This window comes from Tamandua tetradactyla, chromosome 1 (genome assembly GCF_023851605.1).
Source record: "Tamandua tetradactyla isolate mTamTet1 chromosome 1, mTamTet1.pri, whole genome shotgun sequence".
Classification (NCBI taxonomy): domain Eukaryota; kingdom Metazoa; phylum Chordata; class Mammalia; order Pilosa; family Myrmecophagidae; genus Tamandua; species Tamandua tetradactyla.
Genome location: NC_135327.1, coordinates 104353635 through 104380615, shown reverse-complemented (window position 1 = coordinate 104380615; position 26981 = coordinate 104353635). Strand labels below are relative to the sequence as shown.

Here is a 26981-nt window from a genome sequence, read left to right as displayed (position 1 = left end):
TCTTCTAGCTTTGGGTGGGAAGTTGTTTTTAGTATTGTAATGAAAAGGAAACCCATGCCATATGCAATTTCAAAATACACCGTTTTATTACAGAGACATATCAGTAGAAGTTCCACCTCTAAAACATATATATTTTTGAATTTCCAAGCAGAGTCCTCTTTTATTCCTTTATGATAATAAAAACCAGCTTTTTATAGCTAGACTTTACAGCACACCACACCAATTTCACACAGTTTTTCTAATTTAGTATCACACAACTTTTCCCCAAGGTAGACTCATACCAGAATTGCAATATTGTTACTAAAAAACTCTAGCTTATAATTCAATGAATTGTGAAAATTAAATTTTCATGCACTCAAACTTCTTCCCTATTTTCTCCACTTAATTTGAAAACAATCGATATACATCCCAAATAAATTACTCTAACTGAGGTCTGACAACATTGGGTTGAAATAATTATATTTAAAGATATAACTGTGCTTGATAAACATACACCATTGACTATTTGATTAATTGTGATGATTTTACCTCTTCTTAATTTAGTAGTAATATATCTACTTTTTGTCCTTTGATGTCTGATTTCATGAGTTATTTCAAAGGCATTAAGACATCTTATTGATGTATTATAATTCTATATTGTATAAACATGTGTACAAATAAAAGCCACCAAAAATTAGAGCTGGTGGTTATTCTTTCAGTACAAAGCTACATCCTTGCATAAATTCAATAGAACCATGTACACATAAAACATTTTCATTGTACAGTTTACATTTTCAGTGATAAAGACCATGCCTGCTGTGGCACCAAATGAACAGTGATATTGATTCACATTACCTGAGGCTGCATTTATGGACCATTTCTGTAAGCTACAGGGTAATGAAGCTGTCCATGTGAGTTGGGAGACTTCAGAAACTATACCAAATAATCATTGCCCAGTTATTTCTGTTGAATAGATATGGCTAGAAGTTGTTATTAGCTGACTTAAATAGGGTAGAAAATTACGTTACTCTACAACTAAAAGATCTTCACATTTCCATTACCTGAAATTCTTGTGATTTTATATAACCCATATTTTGTTTATAAAATATATGTTCTTATATTGGCTACCAAAAGTTCTAATTTACCTACAATTCAGTATGTAACATAAAAAAATGACTTGAAAATTAAATAGTTTATGGAAAAATAAAATTATACAATACAGCGAAGGTTATATATTTTAAAAGAATAGATTTCTTTACCTGTTGCCAGAGGATATATTTTCATAAGTGTTGTTAAAGACCATGCTGTTTTCTTGCCTAAATATATTATCATAGCTTGCTATTTTAACATTCTATATGTGAGAGAAAGATTGAATTTTTCTCTGTAAATGTAAGTTTATCTTGTTATTTCTTCCTACAGGGAACTTTTTCAGGTTCTTTGGGTATACGCTTTCTTGTTAGTGGTCTGTCTATATTATTCTATGTGAATTGTAAAAAACAAAACAAAACAAAAAACAAACCCAAAACAAAACCCAAACCACCTAAATTAAATTATAGTAAAGCTAATTGCAACTTCATCCTGTGGGGGTAGACCATCTATTCTTTGGTACAGTTTAATGGGGCTTTACAATGTCTGAAAAATGAATATCATGAATAAACGTTCATCATTATTCCTATATTTATAAATGTGAAAGTATGTGATCTAAAAAGCTAAATTATGTTTATAAATCAATATTGCTAATTGCTATGGCATAAATAGCATACTCATAGGAAAACAGCCAAGTAAATAAAATAATCTATCTTTATTCTACATTATTCAGTTCCCTCAATGCAATAAATACCAACCACGATGATATTTACACACAACGGACATATTCAAAAGAAGAATAATCAAATTTAGTAGAATTTAAATGCACGATTTTGTGGACATAGAAAAGCCTTGAAAAATTGCCTTCCCATTTTGAAAATAGAATGTTGTTAATAATCCCAGAACATCACAATTACTCTTTCACTGCCTATTTACATTCATGTATGCTATAAATATATGCTGTATATATTTTCTATATTTACAGTATATATATGTATACACATACATACATTCACACCCTACTTTATTCTTAGATTCATTCATGAACATGCGGAAATCAATCTGCACAGCAGGATCAAAACACATTTATTTTCCTTCAGTGGTATTCATCAACAGCTTCTCAGTCTTGTGCAAAAATGCAAAAATATCATACAGATTAGTATTCTCTCTCTAAAAAAAATCTCTTTTTTATGCTTTAGATTGTTACTTACAAATAAATTATGAAATATAGTTCATTCACAAATTGAAAATAATTACAATGCTTTTACAAGGCATTGCTGAGGTTTTGAATTATGGCATTCTTGAAGCCACTTGTCTTTCAAAACAAAGACATCAATAAACAATCGGTATTTTTTGATATTTGCACTTTTTGATTACTCGTGTGAATTATAAGTCATTGCAAATCTACTTCTCATGCTAGTCAAATAGTTGTTTGTGTAGATATGAATCTTGTTTATTCCTCTTTTCTTCAGGAAAAAATCTTTAGAACAGCCTAGAAAGTCAATTGAAACTGCTGTTCTAGAACATTTCTGTGAGAGCATTTCTGTAAAGGTTTTCATCCAATAAAAAGAATTGAAGACAATAAATGAGGAAAAATTGAGGAAGAATAATTTTAACGGTTGTTCAGGAAAGATAACAGCAAATGCAAGAAGCGTTTTAATTTTATATCCTGGTTCTTTGGCATCTCCTTGCCTCATGAAAATCCTAAAATATGTTCACTTGTTTAAAACATTGATTATATTCTTCCATTAGATATCAGTTGAGGTCCTCCGTTGCTCATGTTGTCAGTTATTTCCTGTGAGAAAATAACATGGGGTAATTACATTTCACTTCCAGAATAGGGCATAGGTAGGGTGAATGGGTTTGCAAAACAGATATTTCAAGCCATTGAAAAACTTGCTAAGTTTTGGGGAAGGACAACTATACTGCTGTTGCTTTTGAGGAAATGAAATTTCATGGCATCCTGGAGCACATGAAAATGCTGACTATGACCGAAGTTTCCTACCCACAGAAACAGAGCCATCTTCTCAAAAGAGGGCAATCATACTTACTCCCCTGAGTTTTCCCTTCCATTCCTTAACACTATTCTGGAAGGACCTCACCTTGAATGAAGATGTTTAAATGCCCAAGTTTTTCCAACACACAGGCTCCCCTGCTGAGCATGTCAACAGGTGCCTATAGTTTGTAGGGCTTCTCTTTACACTAAGGAAAAAACATGTTGCCTTTTTGCTGAGAATTGCAAAAGGCCCACAGGTGGATGGATCACTGGTTATTTGTAATTATGGGTCATTAATAAATCATAGTGGAAAAGACTTTTGCATGACACTGTCACTCATACAGTAAAAAAGAATAGCATTTCTTAAAATGTTTTTTGAGGGATCAATTACTAAGAGGTTAATGAAAACTACATAGGAAGTAGTTTTTTACTTTACAGTAAGGGATAAACCAATATAAAGAAGCTGCATTTGCCAAATATACAACATATATTAATTCGAAAAAAATTTAAATGATTTGAATTTGCGTGTTTTGTTTTATTAAACATTAAACTCTTCCCTACATAATAAAAGGTTATGAGACATGAGGCCCATTCACATTTATAATGGTTTGTACACCATATTAGAAATACTATGTAGACAATATTATCTGAAAATAAATGGACAACTTTCCTCTCTTGAACAATCCTATTTGCAAAATAACAGTAAAGAATAATTCAAATGGAAAATTTTTTTCTCAGCTATCTCATGCTTAAAATTTCTATCTCATTTCTGTTTGGGTGAATTAAAAAGTAAAACGTAAAATACACGCTGTTGTAAACTTTAGCAATACTTCCAAACATTTATTTTAAAAATTAAAATCCCTGCCTAACTTTTAATCTTGTCTCTTTGAAAATCCAACAGAGGAAAGGAGATGGAACAAGGATGCTTGCTTTTATGCTGGGTGGCTTGAGAAGTTGCTTAGGAGCAGGGAGGGGACCTGTAGGTAGGAATTTGCCTGGTTTTGCAACTTTGCTTTTGAAAACTTTGTTGCTTTTAGGAGATGGGCATTTCTTCTAAGAAAATTCTGTGAAAAGAGACAATGTGCAATGGAGACCTTTTCTCCACTCACACCAACACCTTTCTCTCCATACTAAGGGTCCTGACACTTTTCATATCCTAGGTGTTGTGCCTGGGTATCCATTATATCTTCCCTAGTAAGATGCTAAGGGATTATCAGAAAATCACTTAAAAACTCAACCCTCTTAAGGGTAAAGGTTCTGATAGGAAACAGAGAAGATTGTTTGGAGCCAGCTGCGTATCTCTGTGATCTAGTGAAATTTCAGTCGAATTTAAAGACTGGCTATACAGGATACATATACGGTGAAAGCAGGTCTGCAAATACATTGGGGTTACTGGGCTTGGATTAAGTTTACAGCTAAGAAACCTGATTTGAGACTTCATGCAAGAGCCCAATGGTGGTGGCAAGATAAATAGTAATCTGAACTAGGGAGATGATTTATTTTCGTCCTTCCGAAGGGATCTTATTTCTATTCTTCCTACTAAGAGATAGCACAATCTCCTTATGGGTTTATAGGGTTAATAACCCTGGTGCCCTTTTCTTCTCTTCCTAAAGTGATTTAGCTTTCAAAAAGTATCTTAAAAACCAAAACAAGCAAACAACAAACAAAAACATTAATATGTTTTCATATTTTATTAACACTCTTCAAAAAGAAAATAATTTTTCTAAATAATTTCACCCTAACATGGACACAGTAAAATCACAGTGAAAATTAGTTTTAAAATGGATGAGTATCTTCAATTTATTTGCAAATAGGCATGTCCAATTTAACAAAAAGTCTGCGCTCAAAATTTCAGCAGGACCAAGTGTGACTATTTACAAATGGACATAGTTCTAGCAAATGGGCCATAATATCTAGCAACTTCCTGTATTTCCAATGATAATGTTTAACCAAAACAAGAATGGTAACTATTTATTTTCAGCAATCCCAAATATCAGAAATAAGCTTGAAATGTATCATAGGTAGCTTTACAAGCAGAAACTTTTCAGGTGGAATTTTTACTGTATCAGTGTCAAGCTTTGGCTACCTACTCATGCAATTTTGGCATGAAGGAGATACACAACTTGTCTTTATTCAGACACTTCTATTATTAAAAGGAATGAAACTGTGGTCTGTGAATGATGGTATTGAATCAGAATAATGATGCAGCAGAGAATAAAGGAGTCATGAATCATCCAAGCAGAAATCTGTTTGGATGCTTATAGACAGGCTGAATATTCTAAATACTCAACCAACTTTTGGGCTACAAGATGCTGCCATGTAGGGGTATGTCAGGTCATCAAAGTAGCTCTCTTGAAAGTGACACTTTGAGGAACCTCTTCCCAGCATCAGTCCAGACTGATCTGCTGACATCATGGCTTCCTAGGAGAGGCAGTGCTTCCTGCAGTGACATCACAACATGGGTAACTCCCTAGAAATCAGCGTACCTTGTAGGTAACTCTGGTGTCGGGGGCACCACCGGGCAGCTGGGCAAGTCGGTTATTTCAATAGCCCTCAATCTCTAATATAAATATAACAATCATACAATAAATATTGCACAAGCATATACACAAAAAGCTACATCACACTAGTATAGAAATAGAGCAATGTAAGAGCCACTATATAATAATCAACTATTTTAACAGTCCATTTCTTTAAATTAGCAGTCCTGCTATTCATACCATGAGTTCTTTTTGGAGGACACAAGTGAATCTGTCTAGAATTGCTTTTTCAGAACAATTTAAGGGCATCTACTCTTCTTATTTGAATGTATAGATTGTACAAGAAATGTAAACACATAAAACTACAGAATAAATGTTTTTCTACAAAATAACAGTGTAAAAGGAAATATTTAGTATCTGTTGCTATTCTTTCTTCTACTCTATGGTTATGCAATTTTGTTTCAGTGATACAAAGCACAATATGATTGGCCATTGTCTTAGCAAGTTTCATTTAGAGATATATTATATTTTCCTTAAAAGATCCAGTCACAGGAACTGAATTAATAAATATGTCCAAAATGTAGTAGAAACAGACTGCTCAATGTACCAATTATGTCCTCTTATGCAATTAATGTAACTTCCTGTTTGAATGGGTTTCACGAAAAATTATGCAAGGACTATTGTTAAAAATACGGGCAAGGCTACCCAAATCTGCATGAAGTTTAGATGAGAATTAAATGGCTCTTTATGTGGATTTTAATATCTGCACTGATAGGCACGGCTTTTTGTCGCCTTATTGAAAGACTCCTTTATGTTTGAAGATCTAATTTACATAATCAAATGCATCTACTTACAAGCACAGGGGGTGAGCTAAAAAAGGGAATTCATCTGATTTCTAAAACTGGCATTATTGAGTCAAGAATCTATTTAATTTATGTGTTTTCCTCAGTATAATACATAAAAATCCATATTTATAAGGCATTCAATATTGCATGAAAGCTATTTTAAGATTTTGTTTCTGAATAGACAGAAATGCTACAAAATTATGTTGAAAGTAGGTATACCCATGTAATGCAGAGGAGAAAACATAATTAAGTATCCTATACTTAATGAAATAGGGTCAAACTTATGAAATCTGATTCTTCAAATTCTCATCTAAAGCTACAAATTGATTCACCTAGAGTAGACTGCAGTCTTTATCCCATAATAGCAGTGAGAGGGAGAGGCACAAAACTCACTTTCTCAGCCATCTCATGAGAGTGGTGCAGCGAATGCTCCCTTTCTGAGAACATCCTTCTTTGCTCATAGCTGGCTAGTCGACAAGTGAGCCATGAAGAGAGGGTGCAGCCCCCGATCCCTATGCACGCGAGAGACATGGAGGCTAGATGCAGAGGGTAGAGGGAAGAGGTCTTCTTTGTGACAGCCCGAAGGAACTGAAAATTCAGGATGCCCCCAATAAGTCCACAGATACAGCAGGCTGAAAAGAGGATCATCTGGTAAGGAGAAAGAAAGATTGGGTTAAAGTTGAGGAGGCAAGGCTGCCTAAGAGAGAAGGTCACCCTCCAGCTGCATGCCAAGGATGGGTGACCTAAAGATCCTCTGAGATAGATCTTTATATGCCGTTTGGAGAAATGAATCATGAGCAGATAACACTCACATTTAGGGACCTAGCCCAGATTTTCTGACTTCAAATCCAGTTTTACTATGCCAATACCTCCCAAATATCTACATATCTTCTTCTCATTGAATTGTTATTAGTACCACCTAGCTTCAAAGCTTTGTACTTCCCTAGCTATGTGAGCTTAGGGAATTTAGTTAAGTACTTTTTTTCATTCACTCTATATTTTATTGTACATGGAACTATTTCCCCATTGGGTAGCTTAGGGACTCCCTGTGAACTGGCGCTGGGCTTTACAATCTTTCAGGGAACCTCAATGAAGAGCACACAGTAGGTGTTCCATGAGTACTTCATGATTGATTGTTTTGTAGAAATACAGGATATGACTTTGCTTTTGATCCTGCTATTGGTTTGATTTTGTCTCCATTAATAGAGCCAGGGGTTTTATTCAACCTAAATATCATAGCGTTCCCTACAAAACCAAGTACAACGTCTTCTTTGCAGTAAATATTCTGTAAAGACATACAAAATTTAATTGAATATTCTAATAACGTTAAGAATTTTACTTTTGCATTAGTACATGTTCTTGTTTGGGCTTTCATAACACTCTATAGTGTGATATACATTTAATTACATAATCTTATTTCCCTGCTTCTGTGGAACATCATCTCCTCTCCAGCATCTTTCTTGTTCATTAATATAATATGTTCATTCCCACCTCCAATGATCTATTTCTTTTCCTGGAAATTTCCTTCTTCCTTGAACTCTTAGATGGAGGGTCCAAATCAAGTCCCACCTTCCTCAGAAAGCAGCTCTAGACTTAAACTCCCTCTTTGTTGTACTTCCAAAGAGCAAAGAGCTATATCATTTACTTTTGCATTTAATTTTATGTTATCAGTCATTATTGCTGCTGACATTTGAACTGTTGGGCACTGATAGGCTCTGAACCAGTTGCTGGCAGGATGGAGAAGATCTCACAATTATTCCCCTTGAGTACACTGCACTCTTGTGAGAGTGAAAATCCAAAGTTCCAATGTGGTATGGTAACTGTTAAGAAAGACAGATGAATGGGGTGACTTCGGAGTAGTGAGGAGGGGAACTAAGCCCAATCAGGGGTTTCAGAGAAGGCTTCCTGGAAGAGATGCTATCTCAGCTAAGTGCATGCAGCTCCCAGCGGAGGGAGTGGGCATGGATGTATGGAACAGCATGATGGGTAGAAAGAGCTGAAGATGGTTCATTTTCCTTACCCCTTCCTATTGTGTATGTCTTTCATAGCACTTATCACCAGGGCTAGAGGTCAGTAGTAGATGAGTAAATTCTTTTTGAAGTTCATTAAATGCAATGGTAAAAATCAATTACCAAATAATGGAATCAGGCAGCTAAGTGGGAAATTGTAGCTCCCAATTTAAAACAGAATCAAGCAGTTATATTCCATCTGAAATTATATTCAGATGGCATGCAGTTTCTTGGAAATCGATTTCGATGTTTACTCTTTCTCAGAAAACATGGTAAGATTAGATTACATTCTAGACTTCAAATAATGAATTACTTTTAATTAAGAGAGTAAATAACAAATTTAATTTATTAACAGAAGAAAAAGCACATCTATCCTGATGTTATCTTCGTTATTTCTTTAAAAGTCTGGCATTTCATTAACATGTACAAGCAGAAGATTCTCACCTAGGAATTATAATGTTTGATTTTTTACCGTATATAGTTTTCAAATTACACCAAGTAGGAGATTCTTGACTCCAGTGATATTAGGACTTGAGAAATTTTCACACTATTTGATTCAAGGTTAGAAAATTCTTGATAGATAAATGCTGTCTGTGGGAAACTCATATGGTAAAGGAGTATAAAATGGGAGGTTGTTTCAAAGATCTTAGGATTCTATTTTCTTTTTATAACTTATAAGAAAATTGGCAAGACAGAAAAGAGGCACGGCAGCCTTTTAAAATTTTTTTTACTTGCAAACTTTCTGTTATTCATGTCCTGAGAAATCGTTACTACAGCAGCCATGTACAATCCTGGTAGAGGAAGGAAGTAGAAAGACTGAGGACCACAACTAAAGGTGATGGTAGAATCAAAAATGCAAATTAAAAACCTTCGAGAAAAGTTTTCCCAAATATTTCCTTATTCCCATTATGTCATTTTTTAAAATATTGTAAAAAAAAAAAGATAAGAAAAGGAATGGGTTTTTATTCTTTTTGTTTCATTAGATATTCTTACAGAGGTAAGTGTGATTAGGAAAAGAAGTTAAAAAAAAAATTAACTGCAAGACTCCCCATTCCCTTGCCCTTCTCAGTTAATGGTCCTTCCCTTGGAAAACTCTCCTTGGGTTCAAAGACAGACCATTTCTTAGGATCCAGTGTACTATTAATATTGCCAATCTGCCAAGATCTATTTTCTTTTCTGTAGTACTCAACAAAATAGATGGTGTCTTGGTGCCTTTTCTTTCTTTCCAAACTCTCATACAATGCCATGAAGGCAGAGGGAAATCTACACTTCAACACGCAGGGGCTCCTCTCCAACCAATGTCAAAGTTAATTGGGAGCATGCCCCATACCCTCTGAACTCCACCGAATACCATAAAACATCTGCAAATGCTTAAACTGCAGTCACAGTAAAAAAAAAAAAAAAAAGATTAAATTAAATTTAAAACTTTGAGAATTAACTATGACCATAACGACAGCTGCCTTGCTGCTTTGTAAAACTAGTTTTCCAGTCAAATAACAGCAATCTTTAGACCCAGTTACATCTCCCACGAACTGAAGTTGTCTTTTTTAGCTCTCTGAAGAATCATACGATCGTCTGGGAGTCTATAAACTGGAAAACTAGAGACTGCATCAACAACAGTCTTTAAGGGTTGCATGTTCATGCTATTTAAAGAATACATCAAAGCTTTTCTTTTTGACCCAGTCTCTCTAATATTCTTGATGGTTTTCTTTGAAAGTAAGAAAGCCAGGATTTATTTTTCAGTCTTCTTTTTATCCTAAATGAGTAGCATGCAGGCTATGAAAATTGGCTCATCAGCATTTCCGTTTTTCAGCACTTACATTTCAAATACTCCAGTGCAAAATATAAGCAAGGCAAAAACTTACGACAAGTCCAGATTTTTTTTTGGCGCACAGTATTCCACAAATGCCACAAAGAAGAAACTGAAAAGGAAAAGAAAGTAATTATTTCATATTCGAAGAGAGGAAGATCCCCTCATTTTTTCTCTTATAGTTCACTCATGACATTTGCTCCAGGGGAGCCTGAAAGTTTTACATTCTTTCTGTCCATGTTATTATTCCTTTTATGTCCCATTAAAAACTCAGAAGGAAAATATCTCCTTCTAGAATAGGAAGGGATAAAAATGTTAACTCAAATGACAGCGTCTTTTTGCAAGATTAATATGGGTAATTGGGGGATTTAAATAAAGATGGAATAAATTTGAGCACCAGGAAAAATTATGAAGTAAATGAATATAGAGTTTTGTTCTTCCCAGTCCCTTTCACCTTCTTAGCTCTTTCTATCTTTTCAGGGAGAAACGTGATACATTCATTCATACTAAGCAATGAGAATGCAATAGGCTATCCAACAGGTAGGAAACCTAGCATAAATAAAATAAGGCATCAGATAGGGAGATGAATTTGGAAAGATTCTTTGTATACTTCAAACTATGTCAGGTAAAACGACGACCTCCTCAGTCTACCAAAAAGACCCACCTTGCTGATATGTCAGAAGAACACAAAGGAATGGAGTTATTAATGGCATGTTATTTCTTGTAAATAAAAAAACTGGTAAAAATAATTGCTTTGCAAATGTCACTAAACTGAGTCATCTGCCAATGACAGACCTTTAGTCTATTTGGTTATCATAAAATGGTAAATTTATAATTTGGATAGAAATATTTAGAGCCATGTAAATACAAATTTAAACATACATCTAATGTCAATAAACCCTACAAATAAAATAATAAGTTAATGAATAAGTAACATGGCCACTAAAGGATACCAGATATGCAAAGAAAACTTTGAATGTGGCTAAGTTTGTTTCCATTTGTCATGGATTTAAACATAAATTCTATCTCAAGTCTGAACTAACAATATAAATGTTTGCAAATTATTAGCACATGTAAATTAAAAAATACATATCAAAATATTCTATGGATTACTTGAAATAATAAGCATGTGTGAAGCACCAAAGATATTTAATAAGAAATAAGGGAAGTTGTTGCGATGGAACTTTTCCTATAAGGGAAAAACTGATCATAAAGCAGGCAATGGTACAGCAAGACAGTTAGATCAAGGGATAGAAGGACATATAAGAACTTGGTATAGAATATGGACAATCTTTCAAATTAATGGTGAAAGGATTAGGAACATTCTTTAATAAATGTCATTAGGACAATTTGTTAACATTTCCTGACATCACACATTAAAATTGCTATGAAAGTTTGAATATTTAGATGTATGAAAATTCATAAGTGTATTAGAAGACAGTAAAGTTAAATAGACATGTAAATTTAGAGGAATGGGAAGGATTTTTCTAAACCTAGTACCAAAATCATAGGTCAAATATAAAAATTTTTAAGTATTAAGACAGAAAATTACAATTTTTAAATGCCAAAAATATCATAACTCTCAAAGGCAGAAAATAAATTGGGATCATTTTCAGAACATTTATGATAGACAGAGGGTTAAATATACCACATAAAGATATTTAACAAAATATTTTTATAGCCATAAAACCATGAGGAGGTAGGAACTCAGAACTTTATAAAACTCGAATACTTGCATAATTTCAGAAGTTGTAAAAAGCTATTGCTATTGCTCAGTGATCATTTCTCAACACTTCTTGAATCTCAGGTCTAATGATCCTGTCCTCATATGGACTCTTTCTTGCTGATCCATTTCACATCTCTCAAGGCTGTGCTTAAGCAATTCATGCAGCTTGAATCTTCTGTGCTTATGTGCTCCCAGACTTTATAGAAAAACCAAAGAATATCTTCCTCCTTAAGCCTCCCTCATTAATTAGCCCATATGCAGTCAGAAAGTGTGTTCACGCTGAACTTAATTTTGAAATAATTTGAGAGCAGGTAGCTGTATGCTCCTTAGAGCACTTTTGAGATCTAAAAATACTGGGATTATTTACTTAGAGTAAGGCTAAGGGGACCTCAGGAGCTAAATAGAGCTTGGCATCCTAACCCCTTGGTTGGAACTTCTGGGTGGCAATAAAATTGCTACTTCCTAGCACTGGGAAAAAAAATTGCTACATCCCACTGCACTGGAATGGAGCTACAATACTGGAGGGGAATCAAACTACAGTTTTCTACTCTCCTTCAGGCCAGGAATGTACATACTCCCCAGCAGCTACTTCTGTTAGGATATCCAAAATCCACATTCCCTAGAGAAACCCTATAATCTGAAAGGAAAAAAGTAAAGAAAAGTGAGATGAGCAGTATATAAACTCATGGAATTTCTGTGGAGGATCTAAGCCATCCTGGCTAACATTTAGCCACCAGTGTTTGTAGAAAAGAGAAAAAAGCCCCAACAAGTAAGTAAATTGACCATTTACCTCCTTGGCTATCTTTACGTATCCCAAGTTATAGAGCTAAAAGGGAGTTTAAAAGATAATTTGATTCAGCTTTCTAATTTTACATGTAGTGGGCTGGAGGTCCAGACAGGTTCAGTGACTTGCTCCATGTCATATATCAGGGTCACACAGCAGGCATGTAAGTTATAGACTTTATTAAGGGGATAATTTAACTTGTTTCTATAATGTCATGAAACAGTTTTCCAAGTGGATTTTTGGTGCTAGTTCAATGGGCTTTATATTACCGTGCTCTACCAGAATGGTCAATGAACACCTGTTCACCTGCAATTGCTTTCTTTGACCCTGCTATTGTTAATTTTGTTGTAATTAAAATAATTAGAAAATTAACTAACAGTGTTACAGTCTAAAATTAAGTACTCCTTATTTTATAAGAGAATTTCCTATCATATTTTAAAGTACATTATGCTCAACATAACTTTATCCATGATGTAAAGCACCCACCAACATTACTGAAATTATGAAAGGAGTGAAAAAAAGAAACAAATCAGCTGCAAAAAGCTAAGCTTATGGTTGGTTTCCATACCTACAGATACCACCTGAGATATAATTTTACATAAGAAAATATGATTTTATTTCTGAGAAAATGGACTATTTAAGTCCTGAGAAGGTTGTTTGCTTTGCTCTTACTACAAAGCACTATAAATGCAGTGATCTAATAATAGGGCTTCAAGTGCTACATTATGTAATAAACCTATAGTTAGTCCTCCAAGTAGAATCGGTTTCATTATAAGTTAGATTAAATTCAATACACATCTAAAGTTGTGAACCCATTGTAGGTGAAATGGAGATAATATGGAAACAGCATTCTGCATTTTGAATGATTTTTTTTTTTATGAAAGATCTGTGGAGATTTCCTCTTGCTTAGGATGTGGAAAACTGCAAAGATGTCACTCCCACCCCAACCATAAGAAAAAAGATGATAAACTACAGAGTCATAACTTACCTAGAGACCATCAGAAAGCTGAGGTTGCAAGGCAACCATTTAACTTCTGAGAGTTCTTCCAAGGAAACACGGGATATATGAACTGTCTCACCTTTAACAAAGCATGGGCAGGAGAAGCAGGTTGCCATACAAATGTGTGAGAAGAAATCAGATAAAATTGTAAAGAGCCGTAGGATGAGTATATGCCACCATGTTTGTCTAAAATACCTATAGGAGCATCAAACATGATGAGAGTTTGCATTCACTTGCATGCCCTTTCCATGGGTACCACTCAGCATGGGAAAGATTTGGGGCTGGAGAGGAGACTAGAGAGAGCTCTTTCATGAAGCAGGTAGGAGAAAGGTGATTGGAAGTTATGGAGGAGGGTATCGTCATAAAAACACTGCACCCTATCCTTCTCTCATTTCAAAACAAATCCTTAAGCTTCTGGGGAAAGGGCAGTAATTTCTCTTTCTCCCAGGACTCACAGGAGGTAATCAGTGGCTGTGAAGTTGCCAGGCAACAGAATAACCTTAAACCAAAGAGGGTCAAGTCCCTCCAGGAAGAGACTGGAATATGCTGTCTGTTTCACCTGTGGTAGAATAGACGTCGGTTGTCACATAACTGGCTCTGTGTGTGTGTGTGTGTGTGTATAGGAGGAGGGGCACAGAGCCCTGCTCCTTCCTTGGACCTTCCCTCCTATGAAGCAAAACCCTTAAGTCATTGGTAAAGTGGCAGCAAAGCCCATCATTCTCAGGGCATAAGGAAATATTAGATTGCTACTGTAACTAGAGGAAAGTAGAAAAAAATTCTCTACTCCAGGGTAGAGGTAGGAAATAATTTGGGGCTACTATTCTATGCCTCTGCTAGATGGTGATCTTAAACAATGGAGGCAGATGTAGGAACCCCCCACCACCCAAGACACCCACAGATAACAAAGCAGAGTTTGTTTGCCGTAGGAAGGAGAGTTCAAAATGCCTGGAAAGCCCTGACCCTGAAGCCAGATTCACAGGGCTTCCCTAAGCTGAGGCTGCGGCAGAACAGCAGAGAGCACTGTCCTCTACCCCCAACTGCTTCACGTCAGGAGCCCAACATGTCGGAGTAACAAGCCACAGCAATCTACCATGCAAGGAAAAGAACGAGAATGGGAGAGAACCCCAACTGTGGCAGAGGTGAGCAGGGAGAACAAACAGAGTGGGACCCTAATATGAGAAAAATAAAAACACTCTAGCACCTTTGCTCCTACCCGAGCACAAGGCAATGGCAGCTTACCTCTAGAGGAATCTGAAGACTCTGATGTACCAAAGATAACCATAGCAACAACAAAATTCAATTCCTTGACTGAATTCCTCACCTAATCGCATAAAAGAAGATATTAAGGTAAAATACTTACAAAATTCGCAATAACAGGACTTTTGAACCTTGACTTGTACATCCAAACTGTCATTCAAATAAGGGATTATAAGAAAGACACACCCATTTGGGCAAGGGCAATGTGGTGGGCTTAATAAGAGTCCTCCCAAAGATAGCCATGTCCTCACGCCCAGAATCCGTGCCTGTTATCTTAAGTGGAAAAGGGGGACCTGTAGATGATTAAGTTAAGGATCTTGAGATGGGGAAGATGATTCTAGATTATCTGGGTGGGCATTAAATATAATTACAAGGGTTCTCATAAGAGGAAGGCAAGAAGATTAAAAGAGACAGAAGGCTACATGATGATGGAAGCAGAGGGCCAGAAAGAAGAGGCTACACTGCAGGTTTTGTGGATGGAGGAAGTGGACCATGAGTCAGAGGATGTAAGCTGCCTTTATAAACTGGAAAGGACAAAGAAATGGATTTTTCCCTGCAATCCCCAGAAGTAATGCAGCCATATGGACCCACATGAGACTTCTATCCTCCAGAAATGTTAGACAAAAAGTTCCATTGTTTTAAGTCACTAAATTTGAGGATTGCAGCAGCAATAAGAAACTGATACTGGCCTCAAAACATTATTTCACAGTATGAACTAATTTTTAACTTTACATAGATGATTACAAATAGAAATTTTTATAGATATGTGTATATTCATGGAGTAGCATAGACAGTTATACTCCCTTGCTCAATCAGCTGAGAGGCCTAGAAACCACACATAGCAATGGGCACTTGCAGTGCTCAGATCTTGGTTTCTAATACCATAGGAACCATAGCTTCTTGGTGAAATGGCCAATCTTTGGACTGGATAGGAAATACATAAGATGAGTCTAAATCATCTTGTGAGGCCAGAAGAAAAGCAATAGGTGCTCAAACAAAAACAAAAACAACAACAAATCGAAAAACAAACAAAGAAAAAAAGCTACCTTGATTGAAATTTGTCAGGGGGACACAGGAGCCAATTAAAATATCTTCCAATGATCAAACCTAGAACACTTTGAGTTACAAAGTATAAAATGTATTTGATTATAACCCAAAATGTACAATAAAAATTCATGAGTCCATACTAATATAAATAAATGATTGAATGAATAAATAAATGGAGAAAAGAGACAAATATCCCAAGCTGTAGAATTTCAAATGGTGTATGGGGCTATTCTGCACTTGAGGAGGTAGAGCATAACTGCCCACTTCTGCAGTGTGAGCCATGCAGCGTGACTTCCTTCCAAAGAGTACAGTGTGGAAATACAGGGGGAAAAGTAACTTTACAGTAGAGAAACCTGACAAAGACTATCTCAGCCAGGTGATCAAGGTCAACATCAGCAGTGACAAGTCATGTTCTCAACATATATACTTGATATGATGGCACGAAAATGGCAAGGATGCTGACAATCACCACTTTTCATGAACACTGGAATTAAATGACTAGCCAACACATCAGACAAAGGTAAAAATTAAAGGTATTAAAATCAGAAAGGAGGTGCTCTCAACAATATTCTCTCAACAATATGGCTGATACATGAAATTCCCAGGAGAATCAACTAAAAAATCTACCATAAAAATGAGATTACTTAGTAGGAAACAAAGTATACGTTAATATATAGAAATCAATAATTTTCATGTAAACATATAACATCGTATTGGAAGTTATACTGGGAGAAACCCCACTTACAATGGGAAAAAAGGATGAAATTCCTAAAATTAAATTTTATCATATAAGTGTAAAACTAGTATTAAAACTTAAAAACATATCTGAAGAACATAATGGATTTGCACAAATGAAAAAATATAATATGGTCTTGGATAAGAAGAGTTAACAGCAAAAGTATTCTAATATAATTTAATTTGTTAATTTAACATAATTTTAAAAACACCAAAAGATTTGTCCTTTTATTAACTAAAAATGTGATCCTAAAATTAACATGGAAGAATAAAAATTTAAACCTAGTCAGTAAAACTTTGGAAAACATGAGCAATGAAGGAAGATGTTAATACCAGGTATCAAAACATAATATGAAACTTCAGTAATTAAAGCAGAATAGTATTTACACATGAATAGAAAAACTGAACCATAAAATATAATTACAAAGTCTAGAAATACAGTGCATATGAAATTCAATATATAGTATAAGTGGCATCTCTATAAAATGATAGGCTATTGAACAAGTGATGTGTGCACATTTGTGGAGCCATCTGAAAAAAAAATGAAAGTGGATCTACAATTACACCACATGATAGTAATATCCCTAATGGATTAAAGATTTAAATTAAAAAAATAAAAATGCTAAAATTAAATAAGAGAACTCCTTATTACTTTGGAGTGGCAATGACCTTTAAATATGCCTCAAAATCCATGAAATAAAAGACTAATAATTAAAAATCAAGAAGCAAGAAAATAAAAATATTTCCTGAATTCCAGAAAATTATCATAAGCAAGTTGAAAGTGACAAATTAGGGGAAATATTTGCAACTTTCAAATAAAAGGCTGATTGCTTTAAGTAAAATGAGCTAAGAATCTCTAAGGGCAAAACTAACAGTCTGATAGGAAAAGAGGCAAAGAATATGAACAGATACATCCCTGAAATACAAATTATGTAAACATGAATAACTTTTCTCAATATTAATGAGTGCTAGAAGATTCTTATTTAGAGGTGAGAAGTGATTTCCAGTCTAGAAAAGGCTGGCTTCTCCATTATGTAAGACAGAAATGATTAGGGAAAGTTACCTATGAATACAGATATTTTAGCTGCTGATTTACTTTCTCTTGGCTTCAGAATAGTCACAGAATAGCTTGTTCCCTTATGGTGAAACTAGAAATTGAGAAGTGTCTCAGTATTCTCATCTCGTACCTATGGTTATTTAGTCTTTTCTATGGTAAATTGTTGGGAATACTATAGTTCAATCTGTTACACACTATCCCTTCCATTCAGAAACTTTCTGCTAGGAAAAATCCAGATACTTTTGATTTAATCAAAGTCAAGTAAGCTAACAGCAATAAGATTTCAGCGAATGCTTTAGGTCATTAAAATATCAGAATTTGTAGTTTTGCTTTGCTTTTTATTTTAATGGCAGAAGTTTCTTTCCTCCTTCGTGGTTCTTTTAAGCCATCAGGTACTATGCCAGGCAAGCCAAGCTTGGCTAAAAGCAAATTCTGAAGAAATGAGTATAAGTCCTCAATTTCTGATTATAAGCTTTAGGCCATTCTGGAAAGGTTATGACTAAAGGTAGCTTCCTACCATGTCTACAAGTTCCTTCTTGGGAAAAAGAGAAGACTATCCTGGACAGAATGATCTTTTAAGAATAGCTTCCTCGAACTTTCAGGCTATGTCACATGAATAATAATCCTGACTCGACATATACCCTACATGAATACTATGTAAGACATCACTCAAAGGGAAGGGAGCTCTCTCCCTCAGGAGATTTATTCCGCACAATAATCCCATCTGAATATACATCCAAGTAGTTTCAAGTAACAAGATTTACCTGAGCCTCTTGGGATTTAGGAAGGATGGGAAAGATGCCCACCCTGAAGTGTACTTGCCTTTACTTCTCCATGATAGTCCTTGAGAATGTGCTTTTGGTCATCTTAACGACCGGACCCAGTTTAGTCCAAATGACCTGAGTTAGAAATCATTGACAAAAATTTCTCAAAGAATAATTTTTCCAAGATCGTTTTATCAGAATGACATAGGTGTATACTTGTTAGAAATGCAGATTCTTGGGCCCCTTCTCAAACAGATTTTGATGGGCTGGATCCAAGAATTTGCAACTTAAATAAGTCCCAAGGCAAAATTTATGCTTCCATAATTTGATAACCTTCACTGTAGACTCAGGATTTAATTCTCTACTTCGGCTTCCATGGGCCGGTCTAGCCAGCTGGGCGACTTACCATGGAAGTAGGAATTCTGAAGGGTAAGTGGGTCACTTTGGAGTAACAATGGATGTCTAACATAAGACCCCTAAGACTCCTTAAGCTTCTGTGATGAACCAAAGTGTAGCTAGGTTGAAAGCCCCAAAGAGAAGCCTCCAATGAGCTCTCTGTTCTGAAGTATGTAAACCCTCATATAAATCATTTTTCTCTCCATTCTCAAGGTGTTATGCCACTTGTCAGAAGCACTTCAGCAGAAGTGAGGGTGTCTTGGTCATACTTACCTCCATCGGCCACAGGGGAAGGAAGTTGCTTTTTCTATATTTTATTAGAGGCATTTTCAGCCTTTGCCTGCTGAGTTTTGTGTGGTTTATCTCTGGCATGCACATTTCTCCCATCAAAGAGCTGGTGGCATAACTGGGCTTTTAAAGTCTTTTAGGCTGTTTATTTTCTGTTCTCTGTGTTCCATGATGATGAATCATTTCTAGGGATCAGAACACTTGTATCGAAGGTAGGACTATCAGTATTACACATGGAGCCTCTGAGGGATGGGAGAATTGCTTCTCTATGGGGTAATAATAAAGGTGGAAATTTCCTTGACTAATACTTTTTGTCTATATCTTTTTCTATTTTTCTGTCTCCCTTTCTCTTTTAAGATAGTCTGGAGCAATTGATTAGAGGCTTTGAAAAAACACAGGGAAGGAATTTACTTCCACTCTGTGGGTCAGCATTACAGTTAATATTATTTAGCTGTTCTCTCTCTATTTGCTACATTTTTTTTTTTTTTGCATGGGCAGGCACCAGGAATTGAACCCAGGTCTCCAGCATGGCAGGTGAGAACTCTACCTGCTGAGCCACAGTGGCCCACCCTGCTATAATTCTTATAATGCATATTTTAGATCATGTTGAAAATTATGATTTTCTTCCTGACTATATTTATGCCAGAGTCTGTCAGTATAGGTAATTAGAATGTGAAAGCTAAGGTGTTGGAAAGAGCAAGCTAGAAAAGGATGTTTCCAAACTTCAAGGGTACCCAATGAGTTGCAGAACATTATTTATAGCTCACTTCAAAATTCCTGAGGGTTAAATTTTCCAATCTCTGTACACATCTATATTTAGTTAACTTGAAACTGATTTTAAAGGATTGCAAATGAGCATTACAACTTTCTGATATCTGGTTCAAACAGGCTACCAGAAAGCTCTAAAATCTTGACCAGGTGACCAAGGGGTCATTGGAGGGCTTCTAAGATTAAAAATGAACATTAATTTCTCATTGTCTCAAAAGATATAAAATAAGATTTTATAGGGACATGAATCAGGCTGTTAAATCTATCAGATTATGGGAAATGAATCTGGAGAGTAAGGCTTTTGAGGACTAGATTCTGGTAGAATATTTGTTATCAAAGTGCAATAACAATGCAGATGATTTATAACCTTAAGTTAAGAAAGGACCCAAGAAAGATGGTGGCTCGCTGAGTGTTTTAAGAATGTCTCTGAATCGTGGCTTCTGAGTCTTATTGCTTTATGTCATTAATGTCATAGCTTTCACTTTCCTCTAGATAAAAGGGATCATCATAGAATGATTTTGAAAAGTTTTTTCCGGCTTTCCATTGAGTCCTTTCTTCATTACACAGCAACCTTTTTTTTAGGCCAGTAGAGGTGCACAGAGGAGTTAACACTTGTAAGTCTTTTTTGTATTATAAGATGATACTATGGTGAATCAGAAATAACTTAGGTTCTTACCATAGCCAGACCATTGGTGCTGGCTCTTAAAGAAGGAAAAAGATTAAGCCTGGCAGATTTTCTATTTCCTGGTGCTAAGGTGTGCTTTTACTGAAAAATCTACAAAAATTACAGAGAGAAATAATAATGTGACAAAAAGAAATAATTTGATGGGGCATAAAAGACACTCGGGTTGTGGAATTTGGAGGAACTATTAACGCTGAGCTTTCTATTAATATCCTTCAACACAACAGTTATTTGCCTTACTGGGAAGAAAGTTTGGAAGAAGCTGGAGATGGTAAATACATAGGTCTTAGCATATGGGCCTTTACTCTCATTGTCCAGTCCCTTTATTTTGATTCCTATTAAGGGAATCCAAACACATTTATTTTTCTGATGCCCTGTTGGGATGAATTCTCAGATTTCCATCGTTGAGAAAGCACCATATCTGGATTCTCTTTCCCAGGATTTCTGGGAAGGCAAAACAATTTTTTTTTTTTTAGTATTTCCATTTTGTGGGTAGAAGAATTAAGATGCCAAACAATCACACAGCAAGTCATTGGCAGAAGTTCAATGAGAACTGAAGCTTGGGACTCCCAAACCATTGCTCATTGCTCCTTATTCTCCTTTACACATTAGTTCTAAGTATCAGAAATACCAGGACAAAATTATTCTCTGTCACAGACATATCATAAAATGTCCTCGGTGAAGAGTTTTTGAAGGAAATCCGTCTGGTGGGAAGGACAGCTATAACAAGCATCTCTATCACTTTGGTTTTAACCTTCCTCCTAGGATTCTTTTCCTGCTATGTCTGTAGCCCAGTTGTGGATAAAACCTAATGTCAATCCCTTTCTATTTATCCCTTTAACACAATGAAAATAAGCTGGCATTTTCAAAGGAAGTTTACTAGAAAATAAAGGGGTACAAGAGAAAAAAAAAACAAATCGTAAGGCACATGGTAGAGGTCTTCCTCTTGGTGCCCGGCTCATCTGCTGTGCAGGCCCCATGCCATCCCACATCCTGTCTGAAAGGCTCAGAGTGAGGGTCCCGCGAGGATAGCAAACCTCAGGAGGCAAAAGGCCAGAGGCCGCTTCCGTGGTCACTGCTCCCACTTGAAATCATCCTTTGGAGTATTCTCTGGTTATTTTAACAAAAATGGTTATTATTTTGCATTTCATTCTGATTTCTATCCAGATTTTAAAAAATCAAATAAATCAGAGAGTCTGTCTTTTAGAGTGCTGAAGTGATAAAAATGATTTGCTTATTAGATTACATGATTGCTGAAAAGTAAACTCTACAGAACAGTTATGTTCTGTGCCACAGGATGTGCATATTCATAGGGTAAGGCTGGTACTATGCACAATTCTTCCTGGTTTGGGAAATGAGGGTGGTCTACAATGTTGCCTATTGCTTCTGAATCTACATGCCAGATCCAGGAACAATGAATGGGAGTTACACAGACAGGGATTTCAAGTCAGTACCAGGAAAAATTTTCTAACAAGTAGAACTCCCCACAAAAGAGCTTGGGCTTCCTTGTAAAGCAAATGAGATTCCTTTAACTGGAAATGTTTGGGGAATGGGTGCATAAGTTAGAGGTTGATAGAACTCTGGCAAGGAGCTGAAGTAGGAGCCTATAAAACACACTGATATGATAGTTAAGTCACTGCATGGCTAGATGGTCAATTTTCAGATCGAGTATGGATTGTATAATCTACCTTTGATAATTCAGAAAACCTTTTAGGCTCCTTCAGTGTTCTGGGCTACTTATTGCTATGATCGTTAAATCAATCAAATCAATGTACAATCAAGTCATTGTATAAACGTAAGGCCTTACTGGTGAACTGAGGCTACTGAATATAGAATGTCAGATAACAGTTACTGTAACTGAAAAAAGAGCCACATTATTTTTACCTTTGTTAAAATTTAGGGTTAACAATAGCAACACTTTGTGGTTTCTACTGCTTTCAATTATAATTGGTATCTACATATGGAGTTTATATTTCAGCTCACTTTCCAAGAACATTAATTAATACATTTGCTTTATAGCATTGTGTGAGTTTGGGCAGCTAAAAGGGGCTTGGCTGCCTTGCCCAGAAGCTTGGCAAGAAGGAGCTGCCTCCAGATGTAGATTTAGAACTTTCTATTCTTTATTCCTTTCTTTTGACCACAGACCTTTGGAGCTAAGACAATGGTAGAACATCCCCATCACGGTTGGCAAAATTTGTTATTGAAATGATTTACCTTCCTAGCATGTACTTCTTTAAGTTTGGGTTGAATTATGTTAACAATAGTCATCGTGATGATAAGAAACATCTCTTTAGGCTTGGGGAGGGAAAGGTAGTATAATATTCATAATAACCAAAAGAGTGAGCTAACACTTACTGAGTGTTTGCAGATACCAGGCCCTGGGCTAAACCTTTCATGTACTTTTCTGCATTTAATGCCCACATATCAGCTGAGCAAACTGATCCTCAAAACAATTTTTCCTGTCATACTAGTGGCAGAGCTGGTTTCCAAACAGAGGCATTTCTAACTATAGAGGCTGAACTTACCTAAGGACTTTTAATCATGATTTTATCTTCACCTCTTTCAACCTTCATCGCAGTTATGCTTTGCCCCCCCTTTCCTTATTAGAGGACACTCTTGGAATAGAGATTAAAACATGCCCTGCGTTTCCTCTTATACAGGAGGATATTTTGGTACTGTGGCAATAGAAATCAAAAACAGCTTGATTTCTAATGTATATCATTTTGGATGACCGTGATGCAGTGGGATCAAATGGAATATATTCGGGGCCAATAAGTTAAGTTGGATGAGATAGGCTTTTCCCCTTAGGCCGTTGGATCTTAAGCTCTGAAGAATTTTCTTACCACTTGGTGGCAGCAGCTACCAATGCATCTGCAAGGTTTCTCCCATTTACAACTGATATAAGGTCTTTATCTCTAGTTGAGAGTGACTTTTTAAAAGGATTTCGCCTTTCAATCAATTAACCTCTTCATGCAATATACTTATTTCCACGGGCTTATCTCCCATGGATACATTTTATTATTATTATTATTATTATTTTATTTTTTATTATTTATTTATTTATTTTTCGTGGGCAGGCACCGGGAATTGAACCCTGGTCCTCTGGCATGGCAGACAAGCATTCTTGCCTGCTGAGCCACTGTGGCCCGCCCTTTATTATTATTATTAATATCATATGTCCTCGATATCACTTAGGCAATGCCCTCCTGCTTCTCCTGAACTAAAGTCATTGGATTTAACTTTAGGAGTAAGTCCATATAGAATGACAATAGAAATAGTTTTCCTCCCTTCAACATTATAGGTTTAGAGGTGTGCAATTGTGTGGCTGACCAAAACAGGGTGATGACAGGGCTTAAAAAGAATGGATAGGAGGGCTTATTAAGGCAGGATGGGTGCTCATTGAGCATCAGCTTACTATTGTGGGTTTGCAAACCCAATTTCTACCATATTGTTTCAAACCACACAACCAGTCCACATTAGAGAAGAAGGAACCAAGGCTCAGAAAAGTTGAAGTAATCTTCTCCAAGATAATATGGCTAGTAAGTAGCCGAAGCAGGATTCAAGTCCAGATCTGATTTCAAAGCATATGTACTTTCCAAAGTCTTATGATGCCTCTCTGATAAATGTTATTACAATGTCTAAAGGAAGAAGCACTAAAGAAAAACTTACAATTTTCAAATATAAAAGAATTTCGTTAAGGATGCTCAACTCTCCAATGAGGAGTGAAGAAGAAGAAATGAGTTCATGGTGATAAAGGATAGACTTTGTTTAGACATAACAGGTAGGTGGAAAGTTGGAGTTGTCAATTAAAAAGACTTAATTAAAGCATATCATTTTTAGGATATGTAGGTAATTAGCTGCTTCAAATATAACTATTTGGTCTTGTTAAAAGCAGAAGACAGGACTAAATAATTACTAACATTTAGCCCTTAAAATCGTATATATTTTAGAATATGTTAGACTGTGATGAAATGTTCGTAATACTATTTTAAGTTTAACAAAACAGCAGAATATAAAACTGCGTGCACATTTTGCTCTTATCGCAAATATTTTTGTTTTCATACACACAAAACCAAGGCAATATGTCCAAATATAAACAGTGATTATCATTGAGTGTTCCAATTACTGATGATTTCAATTTCATTTGTACTTCTAAATTTTCCCTCTTCTCCACAATAAGCTTGCATACAAAAATAGGATATTCAATTTAATATTACCAGAAAATTGTTCTGATACAAAATAGAAGGCATAGGTCTATGCTTTGGCATTTAGAGGGTTTAATGCATATGAAGCAGAGGGGGGTGGGGGAGAGCCAGCAGAGACAGCCCCTCTTAAAAGCTGCGTAGGGCATACCAATAAAGTGTAATATGAAAAGAGCCAACCAAAATATTTCCCTTGTTGTTCTTAAATTCTCATCACATCAATGATTTATTTGAGTTAAATCACAAGAGTTCCCATGGTACACTCATTTAAAATAAAACTTTTAACCTAGGTGGGGCTCTACATGCAAACAATATCCTTACGAGGAAAACACCATGCTTCTTGCTCTATTTGTATGTCAGAAACTCTTGGTAGGAATTCATAAAAGTGCTAACTGTCCTCAAGAATTCTGATTTCAATGAAAGGGAAGGTAAAGGATTTTGGTGAGGTATCCTGTATATACTACCCATTTTTCCACCTTTCTTTTTTTCCCATTGTTTCCATGTTTCTACTTCCAAACAAACAACATTTACAAACAATTCTACTTACTGGGGCTAAGATCAACTTGCTGCAGTGGAAAGTAGAATCTCAGTGAACCAAAAAGATGTGATTTAGGCAAACTCACTGTATTAGTCAGATGCTTTGCTTGACAAGAGTTTGTACAGATTAGGATGGAGCTCTTCCATTTACAGAGGCAGGCTTTTCCATCTTTGAGCAACTCAGATTGTTAGAAAGGTTTTCTTTCCTTCAGCCTGAAAACTTTAACCTTGTAGTGTCCACCCATTGTCCATGTTTTAAAACAAGCACATTGTTAACCCTTTCTTCAATCTTTTCTTCTCTAGGCCAAACATCCCCTGATTTTTGTGATCACTCTTTCCTGAGTCTTTTGTCTTTCTCGTTCTCTTTCTCTAAGTTTCAGCAATGGAACTGCTGATCTTTTAGTCTCTTGAGGATTTCTCTCTAGCAAATTTGCAGGAAGCTGAAGTCCCTGATTGCCATGATTGTCTGGACCTTAACATTTACCTTCGCTACAGGTATCTGCATCTTAGAAGAACTGTTTTACACATATCAGTCTTAAAGTGGCAGAATGATGTTAGGGTGATAGTCCTTTTCGGGCAAGCTATTTTCTCCTCTCAAATTGGAAAACAGAGATTAAAATATATGAGGTTTACAGCATTTCGAAGTCTGTAAGCAGGCACCATCCATTACCCAATTCCTCTGATTGCAGGCAGTTCTATACTTGATAGAACTCAGTAAAATAGCATCATCGGCTCAGAAACACAGTGAGACTTGTACAGTCAATGCCAAAAATACAGCTTCACAATCTCTAAAGGAAGAACAAATCATGTATTATATGTTCTAAAATATTTGTTTTAAAGGTCACAATACCTAAAAACTCATTTCCTTGACATGTGTTTGTGTCTAAAAGTGTCCGTGATACTTGCTGTAATACTTGGACCAAGTTAAGGGGAATGATTAAAATATAGTGCAGCTCCAAGTTTTGCCTTGATCCTGAGAAAAAAAATCAGAGGGAGTATCTGTTTGGAGGAAAAGGACATCATGGTTATTTTGTTTTGTCTTTTAGTGAAGAATCAGGAGGAAGCAGACTGGTGTGTCTTTTTCTGTTAAGCCACAAGAGGAAGAGAAAACACAAACACTGGGGGAGAAAATAATTTCTTTCCTGTAACAAGATTAATAGCACAGTGGTTGCGCTGCAGCTAGCAGAATGAGAGTAGAGATTGGCATTGGCAACAGCTTTTCAGGTTCAGCTCTCAGGTGCAGTGAAACACCAAAGGAGGCTTATTTCTGCTCCAGAGCATTTGTCCTTCAGGGAAAAGGCTAATCCAAGAGTGTTGTGGACTAAGGGCTGGGATATGGAACCAGCACTGCTCTTCACAAATGGATGGTGTATAGCATAAGTCTATACTTATGTCTATATTTAAGAATATAGACATTGGAGTCAAACAGCGATGGGCTTAAAATTGGACTGTGTCACATATTAGTGGGATTTATAGCAGCTACTTAAGTTCTCTGAATCTCAACTTTCCCATCTGTAAAATGTATATACCACA

General features: G+C 35.9%; 1 protein-coding gene across 17 annotated transcripts in view; it reads right to left on the bottom strand.

Annotated features, from left to right (window-relative positions):
* Window positions 1-1436: 1436 nt before the first annotated feature.
* Window positions 1437-26981, bottom strand: part of TMEM196 (transmembrane protein 196) — a 290678-nt gene continuing 265133 nt past the window's right edge. For 15 of the 17 annotated variants that reach the window (XM_077122259.1, XM_077122278.1, XM_077122293.1 and 12 more), the window contains 4 exons: window positions 10261-10317; window positions 6780-7034; window positions 5548-5621; window positions 1437-2860 (listed from right to left, as the gene is read on the bottom strand). In XM_077122259.1, the coding sequence (XP_076978374.1) occupies window positions 2854-2860; window positions 5548-5621; window positions 6780-7034; window positions 10261-10317 (393 nt within the window). In that variant the 3' untranslated portion in view covers window positions 1437-2853. The remainder of the gene's footprint in view (window positions 2861-5547; window positions 5622-6779; window positions 7035-10260; window positions 10318-26981) is intronic. The other 2 variants (XM_077122251.1, XM_077122254.1) reach the window with 1 other exon arrangement.